The 15,241-nt window shown below is 38.4% G+C and overlaps 1 protein-coding gene across 2 annotated transcripts; it reads left to right on the plus strand.

Moving 5' to 3' along the window:
* The first annotated feature begins 438 nt into the window (after positions 1-438).
* On the plus strand, positions 439-15,055 carry pde9ab (phosphodiesterase 9ab). Of its 2 annotated transcripts, none has more exons than XM_058383415.1 (21): positions 439-555; positions 749-847; positions 2,375-2,445; positions 2,536-2,613; positions 2,690-2,730; positions 3,002-3,056; positions 3,164-3,234; positions 3,327-3,414; positions 4,254-4,335; positions 4,448-4,522; positions 4,652-4,738; positions 4,834-4,938; positions 5,037-5,119; positions 5,284-5,440; positions 5,551-5,664; positions 5,835-5,939; positions 6,167-6,295; positions 6,940-7,035; positions 7,130-7,205; positions 8,303-13,881; positions 13,969-15,055. In XM_058383415.1, exons 2-19 carry the CDS (start codon positions 779-781, stop codon positions 7,178-7,180), a joined length of 1,557 nt encoding a protein of 518 aa, XP_058239398.1. In that variant the 5' UTR covers positions 439-555; positions 749-778; the 3' UTR covers positions 7,181-7,205; positions 8,303-13,881; positions 13,969-15,055. The 2 variants fall into 2 exon arrangements, with proteins under 2 accessions (XP_058239398.1, XP_058239399.1); XM_058383416.1 differs by having other exon boundaries at positions 5,835-5,876.
* The last annotated feature ends 186 nt before the right edge of the window (positions 15,056-15,241 follow it).

Raw genomic sequence — 15,241 nt, forward strand, 5'->3', positions numbered from 1 at the left:
AGTATTTGGTGGAATTACCCCGATGGGCATGCGTTTTTGGCTCCATGATCTCCACCAGTTTCTCACATTGCTGTTGGGGAACTTTATACCACTCTTTTTGCAAAAAGAGCAAACAGCTCAGCTTTGCTTGATGACCATCCATCTTCCTCTTCATGACATTCCAAAAGTTTTTCATTACGGTTCAAATCTGGACATTGGTCTCTAATTTTTTTTTTTTCCAGAGCTGTATTTTAGTGCCCAGAATCGGCTCCAAAAACTGCGGAATCGAATCCATTCTCCGCCCCTGTAACATGAATAGGAGAAAGAGTCGACTCCCAAATATGGAATCGAACCAACTTCAAAACCAACCTCCACCTGGAGCGTTTCCAAGGCAACGCGCGAGCGAGCGGACGGCCCCGCCCACATCTCGCGCGCCCTGAATAATCCCGCGCTTTCCCCACAGCATCCTCAGCAGCATCTGTGGTCTTAAAGCTTGAGGGAAGGTGGATGGGTGACACTCAGGTGGGTCACCTGGCCCGTACACTAGCTTCTCCCTGTGTCTTCACACTTCCTGAGGTTAGTAGATACGACCACTTTCATTTTTTTCCTTTTCATTTTTAAAGTTAGTTTTCTGAGTAGAGCAGGAGCTGTTTTCTCTGTTACATCATGTGCCATTTCTCTATTACTTCACGTTTCAGCCTCTTGAAATGTTTAAAAGTCAGTATTTTAATACTGAATTTTTAACAATGATGTTTTGGGGGTTTTCCAGAAGAAAAGGTAGCTTTCAAAAGTTCACACAATGGGTTCCAGCTCTTCGTCCTACGCTCCTAAGACCGTCTATCTGGACGTAGATGGAAAAGTTCAGAGGGTAAGAACATTTTCAGAGCTTTCAGTGATAACTTTCTGGTGTTATGACCGTCTGTCAATACATATTTATCTGGAGTTCAGTTCTCTGACTCAGGAAGTCCTGGGATAATTTTAAATATCCTTCGGCGTATCTTTATCGGTCAGTGTTATTCACTAGGTTTGGGTAGTATGTAAAAAAAAATGTATTGTTGTTCATGTGACAGCTTGTTCGATAATATTTGGGTGATCCTTGGGTCAAAAAATGTCAATAATTATTGCCGTATTTGTACCTAATACAAAAGTGAATATTTAAAGAGTTGACTCAAAAACCCTTAGTCTGCATTTTTGGTTATTTTTTGTAGGGATTTTTCTTGTTTAAATTTGCATTTTATTGGTTATTTATTAGAGTAAAGAAAGTTCCTTTGTATAGAATTTGACTCTATACTTTCCACCAATTAAGAAAATAACCAAACATTTGGTTATATACCAAATAACAAATCAGAAAAGGTCTGTATTTGTGTTCTAGACATATCTATATGATTTATTTGTGTTCAGGAAGCTATATGCAAAAGCCGAATTTCTCATAGAAAGTCATCTGGAGTGATCCCGCTATATAACGAAGCATCTTATTAGTTACAGACCTCAATATCGGTACAACAGAAATTAAAAAACACGTAACATATTTTTTCGTCACTGTCCCAATGTGACATGTGACATGTTGGTCTGTCGTAAACAAAAAGCCTCATTCTGAGTCACAGGTGTCTGTGGCATTCACAAGTAGCCGTACCATCTGCAGAGAGCAGCTCGATGAGTGTTTATTCACAAGACCTCCAGTGAAGATTGTTCTTGACCATAGTTCCGTACCACTAGCATTTTAATCTGTATTTCATATATATATACACCGATCAGGCATAACATTATAAGCAGTGAGAGGTGAAGTGAATAACACTGATGATCTCCTCATCATGGCCCCTGTTAGTGGGTGGGATATATTAGGCAGCAAGTGAACATTTTTTCCTCAAAGTTGATGTGTTAGAAGCAGGAAAAATGGACAAGCGTAAGGATTTGAGCGAGTTTGACGAAGGGCAAAATTGTGATGGCTAGACCACTGGATCAGAGCATCTCCAAAACTGCAGCTCTTGTGGGGTGTTCCCGGTCTGCAGTGGTCAGTATCTATCAAAAGTGGTCCAAGGAAGGAACAGTGGTGAACCGGCGACAGGGTCATGGGCGGTCAAGGCTCATTGATGGACGTGGGGAGAGAAGGCTGGCCCGTGTGATCCGATCCAACAGACGAGCTACTGTTGGTCAAATTACTGAAGACGTTAATTCTGGTTCTGATAGAAAGGTGTCAGAATACACAGTGCAGGACGGGTCAGGGCTGTTTTAGCAGCAAAAGGGGGACCAACACAATATTATAATGTTACGCCTGGTCGGCGAATATATAATTCTTATGAAAGGAAATGAGCATGACAAAGAGAAAATCTGTATTTGTTATCGGAACAGAAAAACTTATATGAAGATTCTGTATTTGCTTTCCTGTTGTCTGCAGGTCATTTTCAGTCGACACTGCAGTCCGTGCGACATCCGAGAGCTGCTTTGTACGTCGTCCAACATCGCCAGGTCAATCATTTCTATCAGCCGTTACATGTTCAGTTCATCTAATCCAAAAACTTTCTCATAAAACTCATGTACGTTTTTTTTCCTGTGCAGGAACACAGCTATACTTTTAGTAGATTCAGAGGGAGCGCTGATATCTATTGACCCCACCATGCCTACAAACACGCCTAAGTAATCCTTTCATTAATCTATAGCAACGTTAATGATTTTTTAATAAGTATACAAGTAACTCTTTTTCTTGTTACAGCAACTTGTATAAAGTAATGCCCCATTCCAGTCAAGGAGGAGGTGAATACTACTAAATACTACTAAATGTGGTAGAGATATAAAAATGCTAGACATATTTATTCTATGATAAATCAGTCGTTAAACGAACCGTGTAAAAAGTGTTTAAAACTTACTGGGATTTTAGAGTAACATGACCACGAGGGAACAATGCACAGAAATATGTATTGTTTGCATTGTCATGTAGTGTAACAGCAGTATTTAATACATACTCGTTTTTCTCATCAGTGATTTTAGGAAGTACTAAGAAACATTAACATTTTGTCTTTTACAGAAAAAGAAGACATGTTCCAGAATGTTCTCTCCCAAGTGGCGGAGCAGTTCAGCCGGTAACGCATTCATCCACAAGCAGCACCAAAAAAATGTATTTCTGTATTATATCAACTTTGTTTTTTATTCATTGACACGTTGTTAATAGAGGATCTCTCTGCATTAGGGCTTTCAGGATAAATGAGCTGAAGACGGAGATGACCAACAGACTGGCCATGCTGGAGAAGAGGGTCGAACGTGAGCCTTGATCCTGTTTCAATATATAAATCAATTCATTTTTTTTAAAGATTGCTTTCAGTGAAGGTTTTTCTTTTTTTTGCCTTTTGTAGTAGAGGGCCTCAAAGTGGTAGAGATTGAGAAGTGTAAGAATGATCTGAAGAAACTAAGGGATGAGGTGACCTCTAGAGGCGGAGCAAGGTATGATTCTAACAGCTCTAACTCTTCAAATATCAGTTTTAAAACCTGTTGAGGTTCGAGTTGCCGCTTGATATCGTCAATATTTCACCTCCTGTAGCCTCAGAAGGCTAATAAGAAGGCCACTCCACTGTATGCAATGACCAGGCATAACATTATGACCACCTGCCTAATATTGTGTTGGTCCCACTTTTGCTGCCATAACAGCCCTGACCCGTCATGCACTGTGTATCCTGACACCTTTCTATCAGAACCAGCATTAACTTCTTCAGCAATTTGAGCAACAGTAGCTCGTCTGTTGGATCGGATCACACGGGCCAGCCTTCGCTCAGTGAGCCTTGGCCGTCCATGACCCTGTCTCCGGTTCACCACTGTTCCTTCCTTGGACCACTTTTGATAGATACTGACCACTGCAGGCCGGGAACACCCCACAAGAGCTGCAGTTTTGGAGATGCTCTGATCCAGTCGTCTAGCCATTACAATATGGCCCTTCATCAAACTCGCTCAAATCCTTACGCTTGTCCATTTTTCCTGCTTCTAACACATCAACTTTGAGGACAAAATGTTCACTTGCTGCCTAATATATCCCACCCACTAACAGGTGCCATGATGAGGAGAAGGTGAAGTGTTATTCACTTCACCTGGTCATAATGTTATGCCTGATCGGTGTATATGCAATTATTACCGTCATTTATATAAACAGTACTAAAAATCTTTTTTTTTTTTTTAATAATATGTGATTTGTGGTGTATGATATAAATCTTATTTTGATGGTCCACCAATAATTTACACTTCATTAAATTTCGACTCAGTTGAAAACATTTTCATTTTCTTCCTATCAGAGTGAACTGCAACTGCAAGTACAATTTCACAGATGATGGAAAGAAACTCTCTCCCAGACGTGATGTTCCGAGTTATCCAAAGGTAAAAATCATGAGTTGGCATTTTTAAGGTATATGAAGTTTGAAAAAAAAAAACAACAACACAGAAGGGATGGGATTAATATGACCTTGATCTCGTCCTCTCGTCTACACAGTACACACTTTCCCAGGAGACTATAGAGACTCTCAAGAAGCCCACCTTTGATGTATGGCACTGGGAGCATAATGAGGTTTGCCAGCATATGAAAGGAGCATATATTTGATATACAGAGTGAATTCAAAGTCTCCCATGTTCACATTTTACGCACTTCTATTTCAAACCTCACGCTCTGTTTGACTTGTTTCTTTATTGACTCTAGATGCTAAGCTGTCTGGAGTACATGTATCATGATCTCGGCCTAGTAAAGGAGTTTAACATGAACCCCATCACCCTTAAGAGGTGGCTGGTAAGATTCGAAACCCACTCTTCGGCATTTAACATGCACATTCTGACCAACAACGTATGAAGTACAGAAACTGAATTAATGACGATCAATTCCAGCTGGCAATCCAGGAAAATTACCGTGACAACCCCTTCCATAACTTCCGTCACTGTTTCTGCGTCAGTCAGATGATGTACGGAATGATCCACTTGTGCAACCTCCAGGTGTGAACATCTCTGTGACCCATAATAATAAAAGTCTTCCCTAGATGCTTGTCTACATACCTTTATATTATACTCGTACCATGGTTTGTTGTCCTCAGGAGAAGCTGACTATGACTGACATGTGCATCCTGATGACGGCAGCAGTGTGCCACGATCTTGACCATCCAGGATACAACAACACGTACAGCTCCATTTGTCATGCTCACTAACACACTATCATCAGTACTTTTTTTGCAAACAACATTAAATCCAATCCATTTGAATTCTCAATTCTGATTGGTCAGAAAGCACAGCAGCTGTAATCCTCACTCAATGTCTATGTTTTAATTTCCCCTCTGTGAGCAGGTATCAGATTAACGCTCGGACAGAGCTGGCCGTTCGCTATAACGATATCTCCCCCTTGGAGAATCACCACTGTGCAGTGGCCTTCCAGATCCTCGCCATGCCAGAGTGCAACATTTTCGCCAACATCGAACTTGAGTCCTTCAAACAGATACGACAGGTGCTGCAGACACACTACAGAGCTGCCTTTGATAGAGCTGGATAGATTCTGGATTTTTAAAAGAACTATAATGGATTTTGTGTAATATATTCTGCTTGTATTTGTTTCAGGCCATCATTACTCTTATTCTAGCCACTGACATGGCCAGACATGGCGAGATACTAGACTCCTTCAGGCAGAAAGTGGACAATTTCGACTTCACCAACGAGGAGCATGTCAAATGTGTGCGTATTCTCCACAAGTACTGTTTTTTATCTTTGGTCTAGACAGCATCCAAAGCCTCCTGTTTATAAAATTTGCATAGTGCTCTTAGCATGCCGCTATTAAAGGTGGTGAAACTGTCTCTTTCTTTATAATGTCTGCGCTTGACACCTCTTCCCCAATGGCGGAGCAGCTGAAGATGGTCTTGATCAAGTGTTGCGATATCTCCAATGAGGTAAGACCAACCGAGGTGGCTGAGCCATGGGTGGACTGCCTGCTAGAGGAGTACTTCATGCAGGTACCACAGCCATTTTGTGCGGATCTCTATGACTTGCATTAAATTTGAATTTAACCTTAGGTTGGATTGTGCTCCAGTTTGCCAGTCAAAAAATGAAGAGAAAGTCTCAAAGTTATATGAATATGAAATCAGTTTGCATGATTCATTTGCAATGTGGGCTTTTTTGAATGATTTTTTTCCTCACTAAATGGATTTAAAGCTTGTATTGTTATTTTGTATTGATACAGAGTGACAGAGAAAAGTCGGAAGGTCTTCCTGTTGCTCCTTTTATGGACCGGGACAAAGTAACCAAGCCAACGGCACAAATTGGCTTCATCAAGTTTGTCCTCATCCCAATGTTTGAGACAGTCATGAAGGTATCCATATTCCGCCAGAATACTGCATGAACATTTTCTAATGAAGACACATACCGTTATAGCTAATACCACAGCGCTGTCGAATTCTTCAGTCTGATTGGTTAAAAGGTGTTGATTCATTTTCTTTAACTGCATATCTGACAATATTTCCAGCAAAAGGCACAGGCTTATATTAATGCACTCAGTATAATTATTATAATGTGTCTAATACATACACAGGTACTTGTGAGGCAGAAAAATAAACAGATATGTGTGTGTGTGTGTGTGTGTGTAATTATTGATGGTGAAGATTTCTGTTAAGATATTTTACATTTTAAACAGATTCTCCACTATTTAGTGCTCCTTTGCTTGTTTGTTTTAATATTAATACAAAAAAATATATTAAAAATTTAATATTAATACAAAAAAGGGACAAAAAAAATTATTTTGCTGATGCTCAACAACATAAAACATGACTTGACACAGATACGAAAAAAAAAACTTTTAATAAATAAAACTTTGAGAATTGTTCTGGTATAACAGTAGTTAAAGACTTTGTTACTTGCTGTTATTGGACAATAATCAATTTCAGGTTATCTACCTAATGTCCAAAACGGTGATGTTTTGAATTATGTTAAAATGATTTTCTAATATTGTGTCTGTAGCTTTTCCCTCAAATCGAGGAGATCATGGTGCAGCCGTTGCGAGACTCTCGAGACCACTACGAAGAACTAAAACAGATCGACGATGCCATGTCTCAGGTATATCACAGACATCCCACACATCTGAACATCACAATACATATTGATACCCAAGCTAGAGTTAATTAAACTAAATTATGTGTTTTGTCTCCAGGCCCAGAAGAAGAAAACCGAGAGCATGTCATTAGGAGGAAAGAAGAAATAGATTCTGATTCCTTGTCGATAGAAGAGTAAGTTTCTGTGATCAGTGAAGGTCAGTGTGAAATGGGAGCTGAGAACGGTTTCTACCACCAGAGAAAACTACAGAACACGGTGGTTGTGTAATGTTGCTGTGATATTTGCTGGGAAAGAGTTTTGTTGGAAATAAATCCTGCTGGAAAGTCGCAGGCCCTGTTTATTTACATGCAGCGGAAAGGAAAACCGTACATGCTTCATCTCCATTCAGCCATTTTTAGTAATCAGGTCCTTCTTATGTATACAGGAAGAAAGCCATGTGCTTTAACCAATTCCTTTAAATTCAAGAAGGAAAGTTGTAAATGTTGAAATTTTATCTGTTGTCCTGTGTGGTACACTATATTGCCAAAAGTTTTGGAACACCCCTCGAAATCCTTGAATTCAGGGGTTGGGCTCGGCCCCATAGTTCCAGTGAAAGGAAATCTTAATGCTTCAACTTCATACCAAGACATTTTGGACAAGTTCATGCTCCCATCTTTGTGGGAACAGTTTGGGGATGACCCCTTCCTGTTCCAACATGACTGCACACCAGTGACCAAAGCAAGGTCCATAAAGACATGGATGAGTGAGTTTGGTGTGGAGGAACTTCACCTCAACCTGATAGAACACCTTTGGGATGAATCAGAGCGGACACTCCGAGCCAGACCTTCACGTCCAACATCAGTGCCTGACCTCACAAATGTGCTTCTAGAGGAACGGTCAAAAATTCCCATAAACACACTTGTGGAAAGCCTTCCCAGAAGAGTTGAAGCTGTTATAGCTGTAAAGGGTGGGACAACTCCATATTACATTCATGTGCAGGTAAAGGCAGACGTCCCAGAACTTTTGGCAATATAGTGTATGAATCAAACTTTTGTTCAAAACACTAAAACAACAAAAAAAAAACTAAAAACAACTCTTCGTAATTGAAGCCATGACATTCTTTTCGAACTCTCATGCTGTAGCACAGGGCAAGAAAACACTTGAATGAAAGTGCCGTCTTCCTCATAAATGGTGGCCACAATAGGCTAGTCATAAACAACGACTATTCCAACCGCACCCAGATTTCCAAACAATACCCTGGTATAACCATTTCCCTTATACTGTTTTCCAGGAAGTTCATCATAAACAGAAGTCTCATGGCCAGATGACATAGCCTGGCTTTGTTCTGGTGTCCCATGTGCCCTTTTTCTGAGATGGAGTGAGCCTCTCCTGCAAATCTCGCAATCCTCGAACACCCGCTCTGAGAGGACAGATTTCTCCACACCAGATAGATAAAGTAAGATGTGAGCGAAGCCTTAAGAAGGCAGTGAATCCTTAGTGTTTGAAGATTCTGCAGCACGTTTTATACGGTAAGACGGTAAGAAGAATAAACTAAGATTTAAAAAAAAAAAGAAAAGAAAAACGAACATAGTTTTAATGTAGTAATATTAGCCAATTGGCATTTCTATATCTGTAAAGGGAAAATGTTCACCTTATTTAAGGGGTATTAAAAGGAAACAATCAAATGGTTTACATTCCTGTGTAGATTTATGTAAGTTTTTGACCATCAAGTCTAAACTGGGGTGTGAGAGTGAGTGTAGCGACGGTGCAGTTAGATATCTACAAACACCAAAGATTTGAGCTAACAAAAGATGAACAGACATTTATTTATATAACATATATTTACCCAGGTTTACTTTCTTTAATAACAAGACACAAGGTTGATTACACTGATATGCCAAATATTGATTACTAGATGGACGGTTTAGTTCATAGAAACCTTTCTTTGAGAACTGGGCCTCATTTTATACGTACAGCATATGTTTAAAAAAACGATGTATTTTTTTAAATAGGATGAAAAATCCTGAAAGAAATTGATTTACTTATTTACTTGCCTGGAATTGTTGAATCCTCAAGGTATTATATTACTTTACTTTTCTGGCTGCATTTAACCAATAAAGTAATTAATTATATAGTAAACCATGTCAAAGCTCACACCATATAATACGGTTGAATTTATTTATGCAATGAAATGCATTGCGAGATGTAGAATATTTACACATTTTCCCAGTAGAGTGTAAAAGCTCTTGCAAAATTGTTTTTCTTTTTCTTTTTCTTTTTTTTTAAATTAACCTTTTGCTTTATTATTTATGATATACAAATTTTGGAGCTGAAAAGCTTGTCATCTGAATGGGTGAACCTCAGGTACGTGGCATTATGTGGCAACACACCTAAAACTTACCTGATATTTTGTGTTGAAATCAGCAGCATTTTCTAATTGGGTCGCTGTGGGTTTTACGTAGGAGATCAAATATTTTTCTGTAGCACGTGCTAGTACTGTAAACATGTGTTGATTAAACGTGCTGGAAGATAGCTGTGAGTTGAAATGTTGGCTAAGTCAAGCAATAAAAACCCATCTTGTGTTTTCATACTGAGCCTTTATTCGTCACATATACATTACAGCACTGAAATTCTTTCTACGCTTTTTGGAAGTTGGGGTCAGAGCCATGATACAGCGCCCCAGGAGCAGTGAGGGTTAAGGGCCTTGCTCAAGGGCCCAACCCTCATCAACCCAGAGCCTTAACTGCTTGAGCTACCCTTGAATGAATCACATTCCACTAATATAAATATAAATAAACTGGACTCTAATTACTGTTTTGATGTTTACGCTTAAGAAGTTTTAGAAATTGATAATCCTGTATGTGGCTCTAATAAATAGCTGGAATAATTGTATAGCTGAAAATAATGTTTCATTTTTGAGCAGCTGGATTCGAGAAATAAGATGTGTAATGAGGGGGATTGATTAATTGATTGATTGATTGACTGACTGATTGATTTTAAACAGTTGGCTATATATGTTCCCTGATGATATGACCCCCCCCCTTCCGAAACTGTTTTGATCAAAGCACAACAGTGTGATCAAATCACATCTGGTGACACATATAATGCCTTCACTTTCAGTCTGCTTGTGATCAGATCCGTCCACTGTGAAAACCAGACCAGACAATGTGATTAACTTCTTTTCAAAGTAGGTAAAATTCTAACATCAAGTACAGTCCAAATTCAGGGCAATGATCCCATGTGCCTTTTTAACAGGACTCGGATAAGACCTTCATAAAATGCAGTCATTCTGATTTCTCTCCAAAGTGGATTTAGATTAGACCTGACCACGGATTTTTCCATTTTTCATTCTTTCAAAACATTCTAACACTGGTGTAAAAAGTGTTTTGCTTTAGATTTTCGGTCCCGAACAAACAATGGTGTAATGTGTGTTGCTACAATAATGAATATATTCACTGTAACGTATATAAACGGGAAAAAACAGTGTGGCAAAGAGGAGTGCCAAGTTCTGTGTCCAAAATAAAGCGACAGCAGTGTGTCAGAAACGTATGTTTAAACTTTAAACCTGTTTTTATGCGGGCTCTTATCTCCCAGATGGGTTTGACACCTTCACTATTGTCTAGAGAGCTTTTAAAGGAAGTAATTCGAAAAGAAAACAATGGTGTTTGAACAAAGACTGAAGACAAGGTCTGTTTTTTGACTCTCTCTCTCTCTCTCTCTCTCTCTGTGTGTGTGTGTGTGTGTGTGTGAGAGAGAGAGAGAGAGAGAGAGAGAGAGAGAGAGAGAGAGAGCGAGAGAGAGAGAGAGAGAATGTGACATTTCTATTCATGGCCAGCAGAGGGAGACATTTTCCACTGAGCATCCCTGATTATGTTGTTTTTGAGATACAGATTTAATGTTTTTAACACATGCCCTTTAATTTGCCCTGTCATTTCATCTGAATTAATTCCCTTCTACATTTTATTTTTTAAATACAAGATTATTTTTTTTCTTATTTATTTGTTTTATTTTATTTTTAAATATAACTTGAAACATCTGTGTGGTGTTCTGGGAAATCCTTTCCTGAGACATTTTCTACGAAAGACTTTACTGAATTAAAAATTTCTGTATCTCATTCAAATGTATTTGAAAAGCTCAAAAAGCACGAAAAAATAATGATTATATTTATATATAATATAAAAAAAATAATTATTATATTCATATATAATATAAAAAATATTTATTATATTTATGTATAATATAAAAATATTTATTATATTTATATATCGCCGCAGGCTTGCTCACTAGGGATGATTTTGTCCAACATCTAGGACTTTTTACACTATGTTTTTTTTGTTTCCTATGTTCTGTAAAGCTGCTTTGAGACAATGTTCATTGTTTAAAACGCTATACAAATAAAAATGAATTGAATTGAATATACACTACCAGTCAAAAGTTTGGACACACCTTTTAATTCAATGTTTTTTGTTTAGGGATTTATTTTCTACATTCTAGAACAATACTGGAGATTTCAAAACTATGAAATAACACACATGGACTTCAGTAATCCATATGTAATGACAACAAAAAACAGTCACTTGTTATTTTAAGACACGAAGGTCAGGTGTTCTGGAATAGTTCTTGCAAGAACAGTATGGTCAAGTGCATTTGCAAAACCCATCAAGCACCATGATGAAACTGGCTCACATGATGACCATCCCAGGAAAGCAAGACCAAAACTGACCTCTGCTGCAGAGGAGAAGATCATTTAGAGTGACCAGCCTCAGAAATCACCAATTAACAGCACCTCAGATTAGAGCCGTTATGAAGGCTTTACAGAGCATCAGTAGCAGACATATCTCAATATCAACTGTTCAAAGGACATTATTGTGGATTTCGGCCGCCTTCAGCATTGTTTTACAACGTAGAAAGAAATAAACATCAGGAAAGACCATGGAATTAGAAGATGTGTCCAAACTTTTGACTGGTAATGTGTGTGTATATATATATACATGTATGTATGTATGTATAGGGTTTTTTTACACTGTAAATTCTGGTTAGAAATAAGTTATTATCCTCATCATCCTCATCTTCGTCATCTCTTCACTCTTCTGATCTCTGATCGTCTATACTTTAGTTTACTTTTCCCACTGTAGTTTGTGACCCTGTGTCCAGTGTCATTTATTTTAAACCAAAAGCCTGTAGTTTCCAGGCAGGACGTTCTTGTCCACTGATGTGAAACGAACTAACCAACTTCCTGATTGTGTGCACACGTGCGTGTCTTTTTTCCTCCACCTCATTAACCTGCAAGGGATAAAAAAAAAAAGCTATAGATCTCTCGAAAAAAAGCTGGCTGAGACTTAGAAAGATAAAGATAGAAAGATATTCCACACTATAGCTCAGACCTTAGTGGTACATGTAGGACCGTGCAATATAATACGAAACCATATAAAGTCATAATAATAATAATAATAATAGTAATAATAATGGCGTCATCCAGATCAATTAAAGTGACGTAGAAGCGAATCACTCCATCACTCCATCACACTGCTGTTACAGACGCTGCTGATTTACGCAAATGCATCTCAGCCAAATTCTTTTCCTCTCGATTTGCAAAATAACACAAATCTACCATTTGCATCCGCATCATTTTTCTAAAATAAATGATAACCGCCAAGGCATTTGCACAGTATGAACCAGAGATGCACACTCGCCTTACTCCCCGATCCTGATGTGTTATGTAAAGTACAAACTCCTTAATCCCTTTGTATACAAATCCTCTGTGTGCAAAAGTTTGCATATCCTCAAGACAAAACAAAGGAGACAAGGACGGTTTAATTGGCAGCAATAAGACATCGAGTTATGATATCCGTAGTGACAAAAGATTGTCGTCTAACTTTCTGAACGTGGCAGTAGTGGGCACGTTTATTTTTGCATTTATAGCTGTCTAAACACTCCCCTGTGTGAACAAAACAAGGGTTAATTTGATGTGAAGCATCATTTCTGTTCCCATCAGCAACTAAAAGTATAACTACAAAAGAGAAAGCACATCCAGGCAGGTTCAACAAGACCCCAGGTAAGTATCTGTCATTTTATTACACATAATATTCACTTTTCTTTATATGACTTTGTTTTATTAACCATTGTTCAATTATATTTAATATTTACACAGATCAGGCATAGCATTATGAGCACTGAATAAGACTGATGATCTCCTCATCATGGCACCTGTTAGGGGGTGGGATATATATTAGGCAGCATTTTGTCCTCGAAGTTGATGTTAGAAGCAGGAACAATGGACAAGTGTAAGGATTTGAGTGAGTTTGACAAAGGGCCAAATTGTGATGGCTAGACCACTGGATCAGAGCATCTCCAAAACTGCAGCTCTTGTGGGGTGTTCCCGGTCTACAGTGGTCAGTATCTGTCAAAGTCATCCTGAAACTCACAGGACTGAGAGGACTGAGGACTCAAAGGATCTGCTGCTAACATTTTGGTGCCAGATACCACAGCACACCTTCAGGGATCGAGTGGAGTCCATGCCTCGAGGGATCAAGGCTGCTTTGGCAGCAAAAGGGGGACCAATACAATATTAGACAGGTGGTCATAATGTTATGCCTAATCAGTGTATATCTGAATATATTTGCTAACATATTTCTTTTGCTCATCTGCTTGCCTTCCCACAAATATAGTACGTTGTTTAAATTTTTAACCTCTACCTTAAAAAGCAGCTCAAGTGTCTTTGGATGGTCTGAAACATTACACGAGCTCCCTGCTGGGGAAAAAGGATCCCGAAGAACTTCACATGTGCTCGAGTCATGCCATGTCTCTGAAAGGACATCATGTCATATGTGGCACGAACAACAAACCTGATGCAGTGGTGAATGCTTTAATGTAAAGGACTCAATACTAAACATTATCTTTTATTATGTTTATCTTAATTTGGTCACTTTTTGACATTTTATTGTGTTAATCCCGCAGGAGAACTTTGAACCGGTCCTGACTGCAGACTCAACTCTTCACTCACTACACATTTGTTCCCCTGTTGACCCTAAACACTGTAAATTATTCGCACAAAGACTTGCAGAGAGGCCGGGATTCTCTTACAGCCAAAGCTCTGAGTAATGCAACTGTTCACTATTACAATAAAAAGATACATGCAAATATTGATTATGATAATAGTATAAATAGTTTAATAATTAGGTAATAAATTAAATATTAAATGATAATCTTCACTATTATACATACTTTACATTTGATTAGATTTCTGATTTAAATAAAAATTTAGGCATCAAATATGTGGTATATACTGTATATTAAATAATGTACATATGCTCCTACTTGGTGGTTGCCACATTTGCCTCGCACCTCCAGGGTTAGGGGGTTGATTCCTGTCTTTGTCCTGTGTATGTGTGGAGTTTACATGTTCTCCCCGTGCTTCAGGGTTCCCTCTGGGTTCTCCAGACTTACACTGTAAGCTGAGTTATTAATATAACTTGAATTAATGTAGCTTAACTTATACGTTTATTTTTTGTCACTTTATTATGTTTGATAAGCGAGTTTTGCACTGGTCACTAATGTACAATTATTTTTTCCATCTGCACTGGGTGGAGCGTTGGTAATTTAATTGGTTCTGGTTCACTTTTTATACATTATAATAAAACTGCACTATTACACAATGTATATATTCATCTATATCAGGCATAACATTATGAGCACTGATAGGTGAAGTGTATAACGCTGATGATCTCCTCATCATGGCACCTGTTAGTGGGTGGGATATACTAGGCAGCATTTTGTCCTCAAAGTTGATGTGTTAAAAGCGGGAAAAATGGACAAGCGTAAGGATTTGAGTGAGTTTGACAAAGGGCCAAATTGTGAAGGCGGATAGACGACTGGATCAGAGCTTCTCCAAAACTGCAGCTCTGCTGTTAATATCTTGGTGCCAGATACCACAGCACACCTTCAGGGATCTAGTGGAGTCCATGCCTTGATGGGTCAGGGCTGTTTTGGCAGCAAATGGATGACCAACACAATATTATGCAGGTGGTCATAATGTTATGACTGATTTGTGTATTTTCTACACAGTTAATCTTACTTTAAATTTCTTTATATATATATATATATATATATATATATATATATATATATATATATATATATATATATATATATGTTGTGCACCAATACACCAAGGTAAATTCCTTGTACATGTAAAACCCACGGTACTTGGCAATAAAGCTGATTCTGATTC

This window comes from Hemibagrus wyckioides, linkage group LG28 (genome assembly GCF_019097595.1).
Source record: "Hemibagrus wyckioides isolate EC202008001 linkage group LG28, SWU_Hwy_1.0, whole genome shotgun sequence".
In the NCBI taxonomy this organism is placed as follows: Eukaryota; Metazoa; Chordata; class Actinopteri; order Siluriformes; family Bagridae; genus Hemibagrus; species Hemibagrus wyckioides.

Bases quoted from the DNA above. Each gene is read 5' to 3' on its own strand.
- pde9ab (XM_058383415.1), top strand. From the start codon at position 779: ATGGGTTCCAGCTCTTCGTCCTACGCTCCTAAGACCGTCTATCTGGAC. The intron at 2,731-3,001 runs GTGAATACTACT...TGTCTTTTACAG, and splicing joins CCATTCCAGTCAAGGAGGAG to AAAAAGAAGACATGTTCCAG. The intron at 7,036-7,129 runs GTATATCACAGA...TTTTGTCTCCAG, and splicing joins TCGACGATGCCATGTCTCAG to GCCCAGAAGAAGAAAACCGA.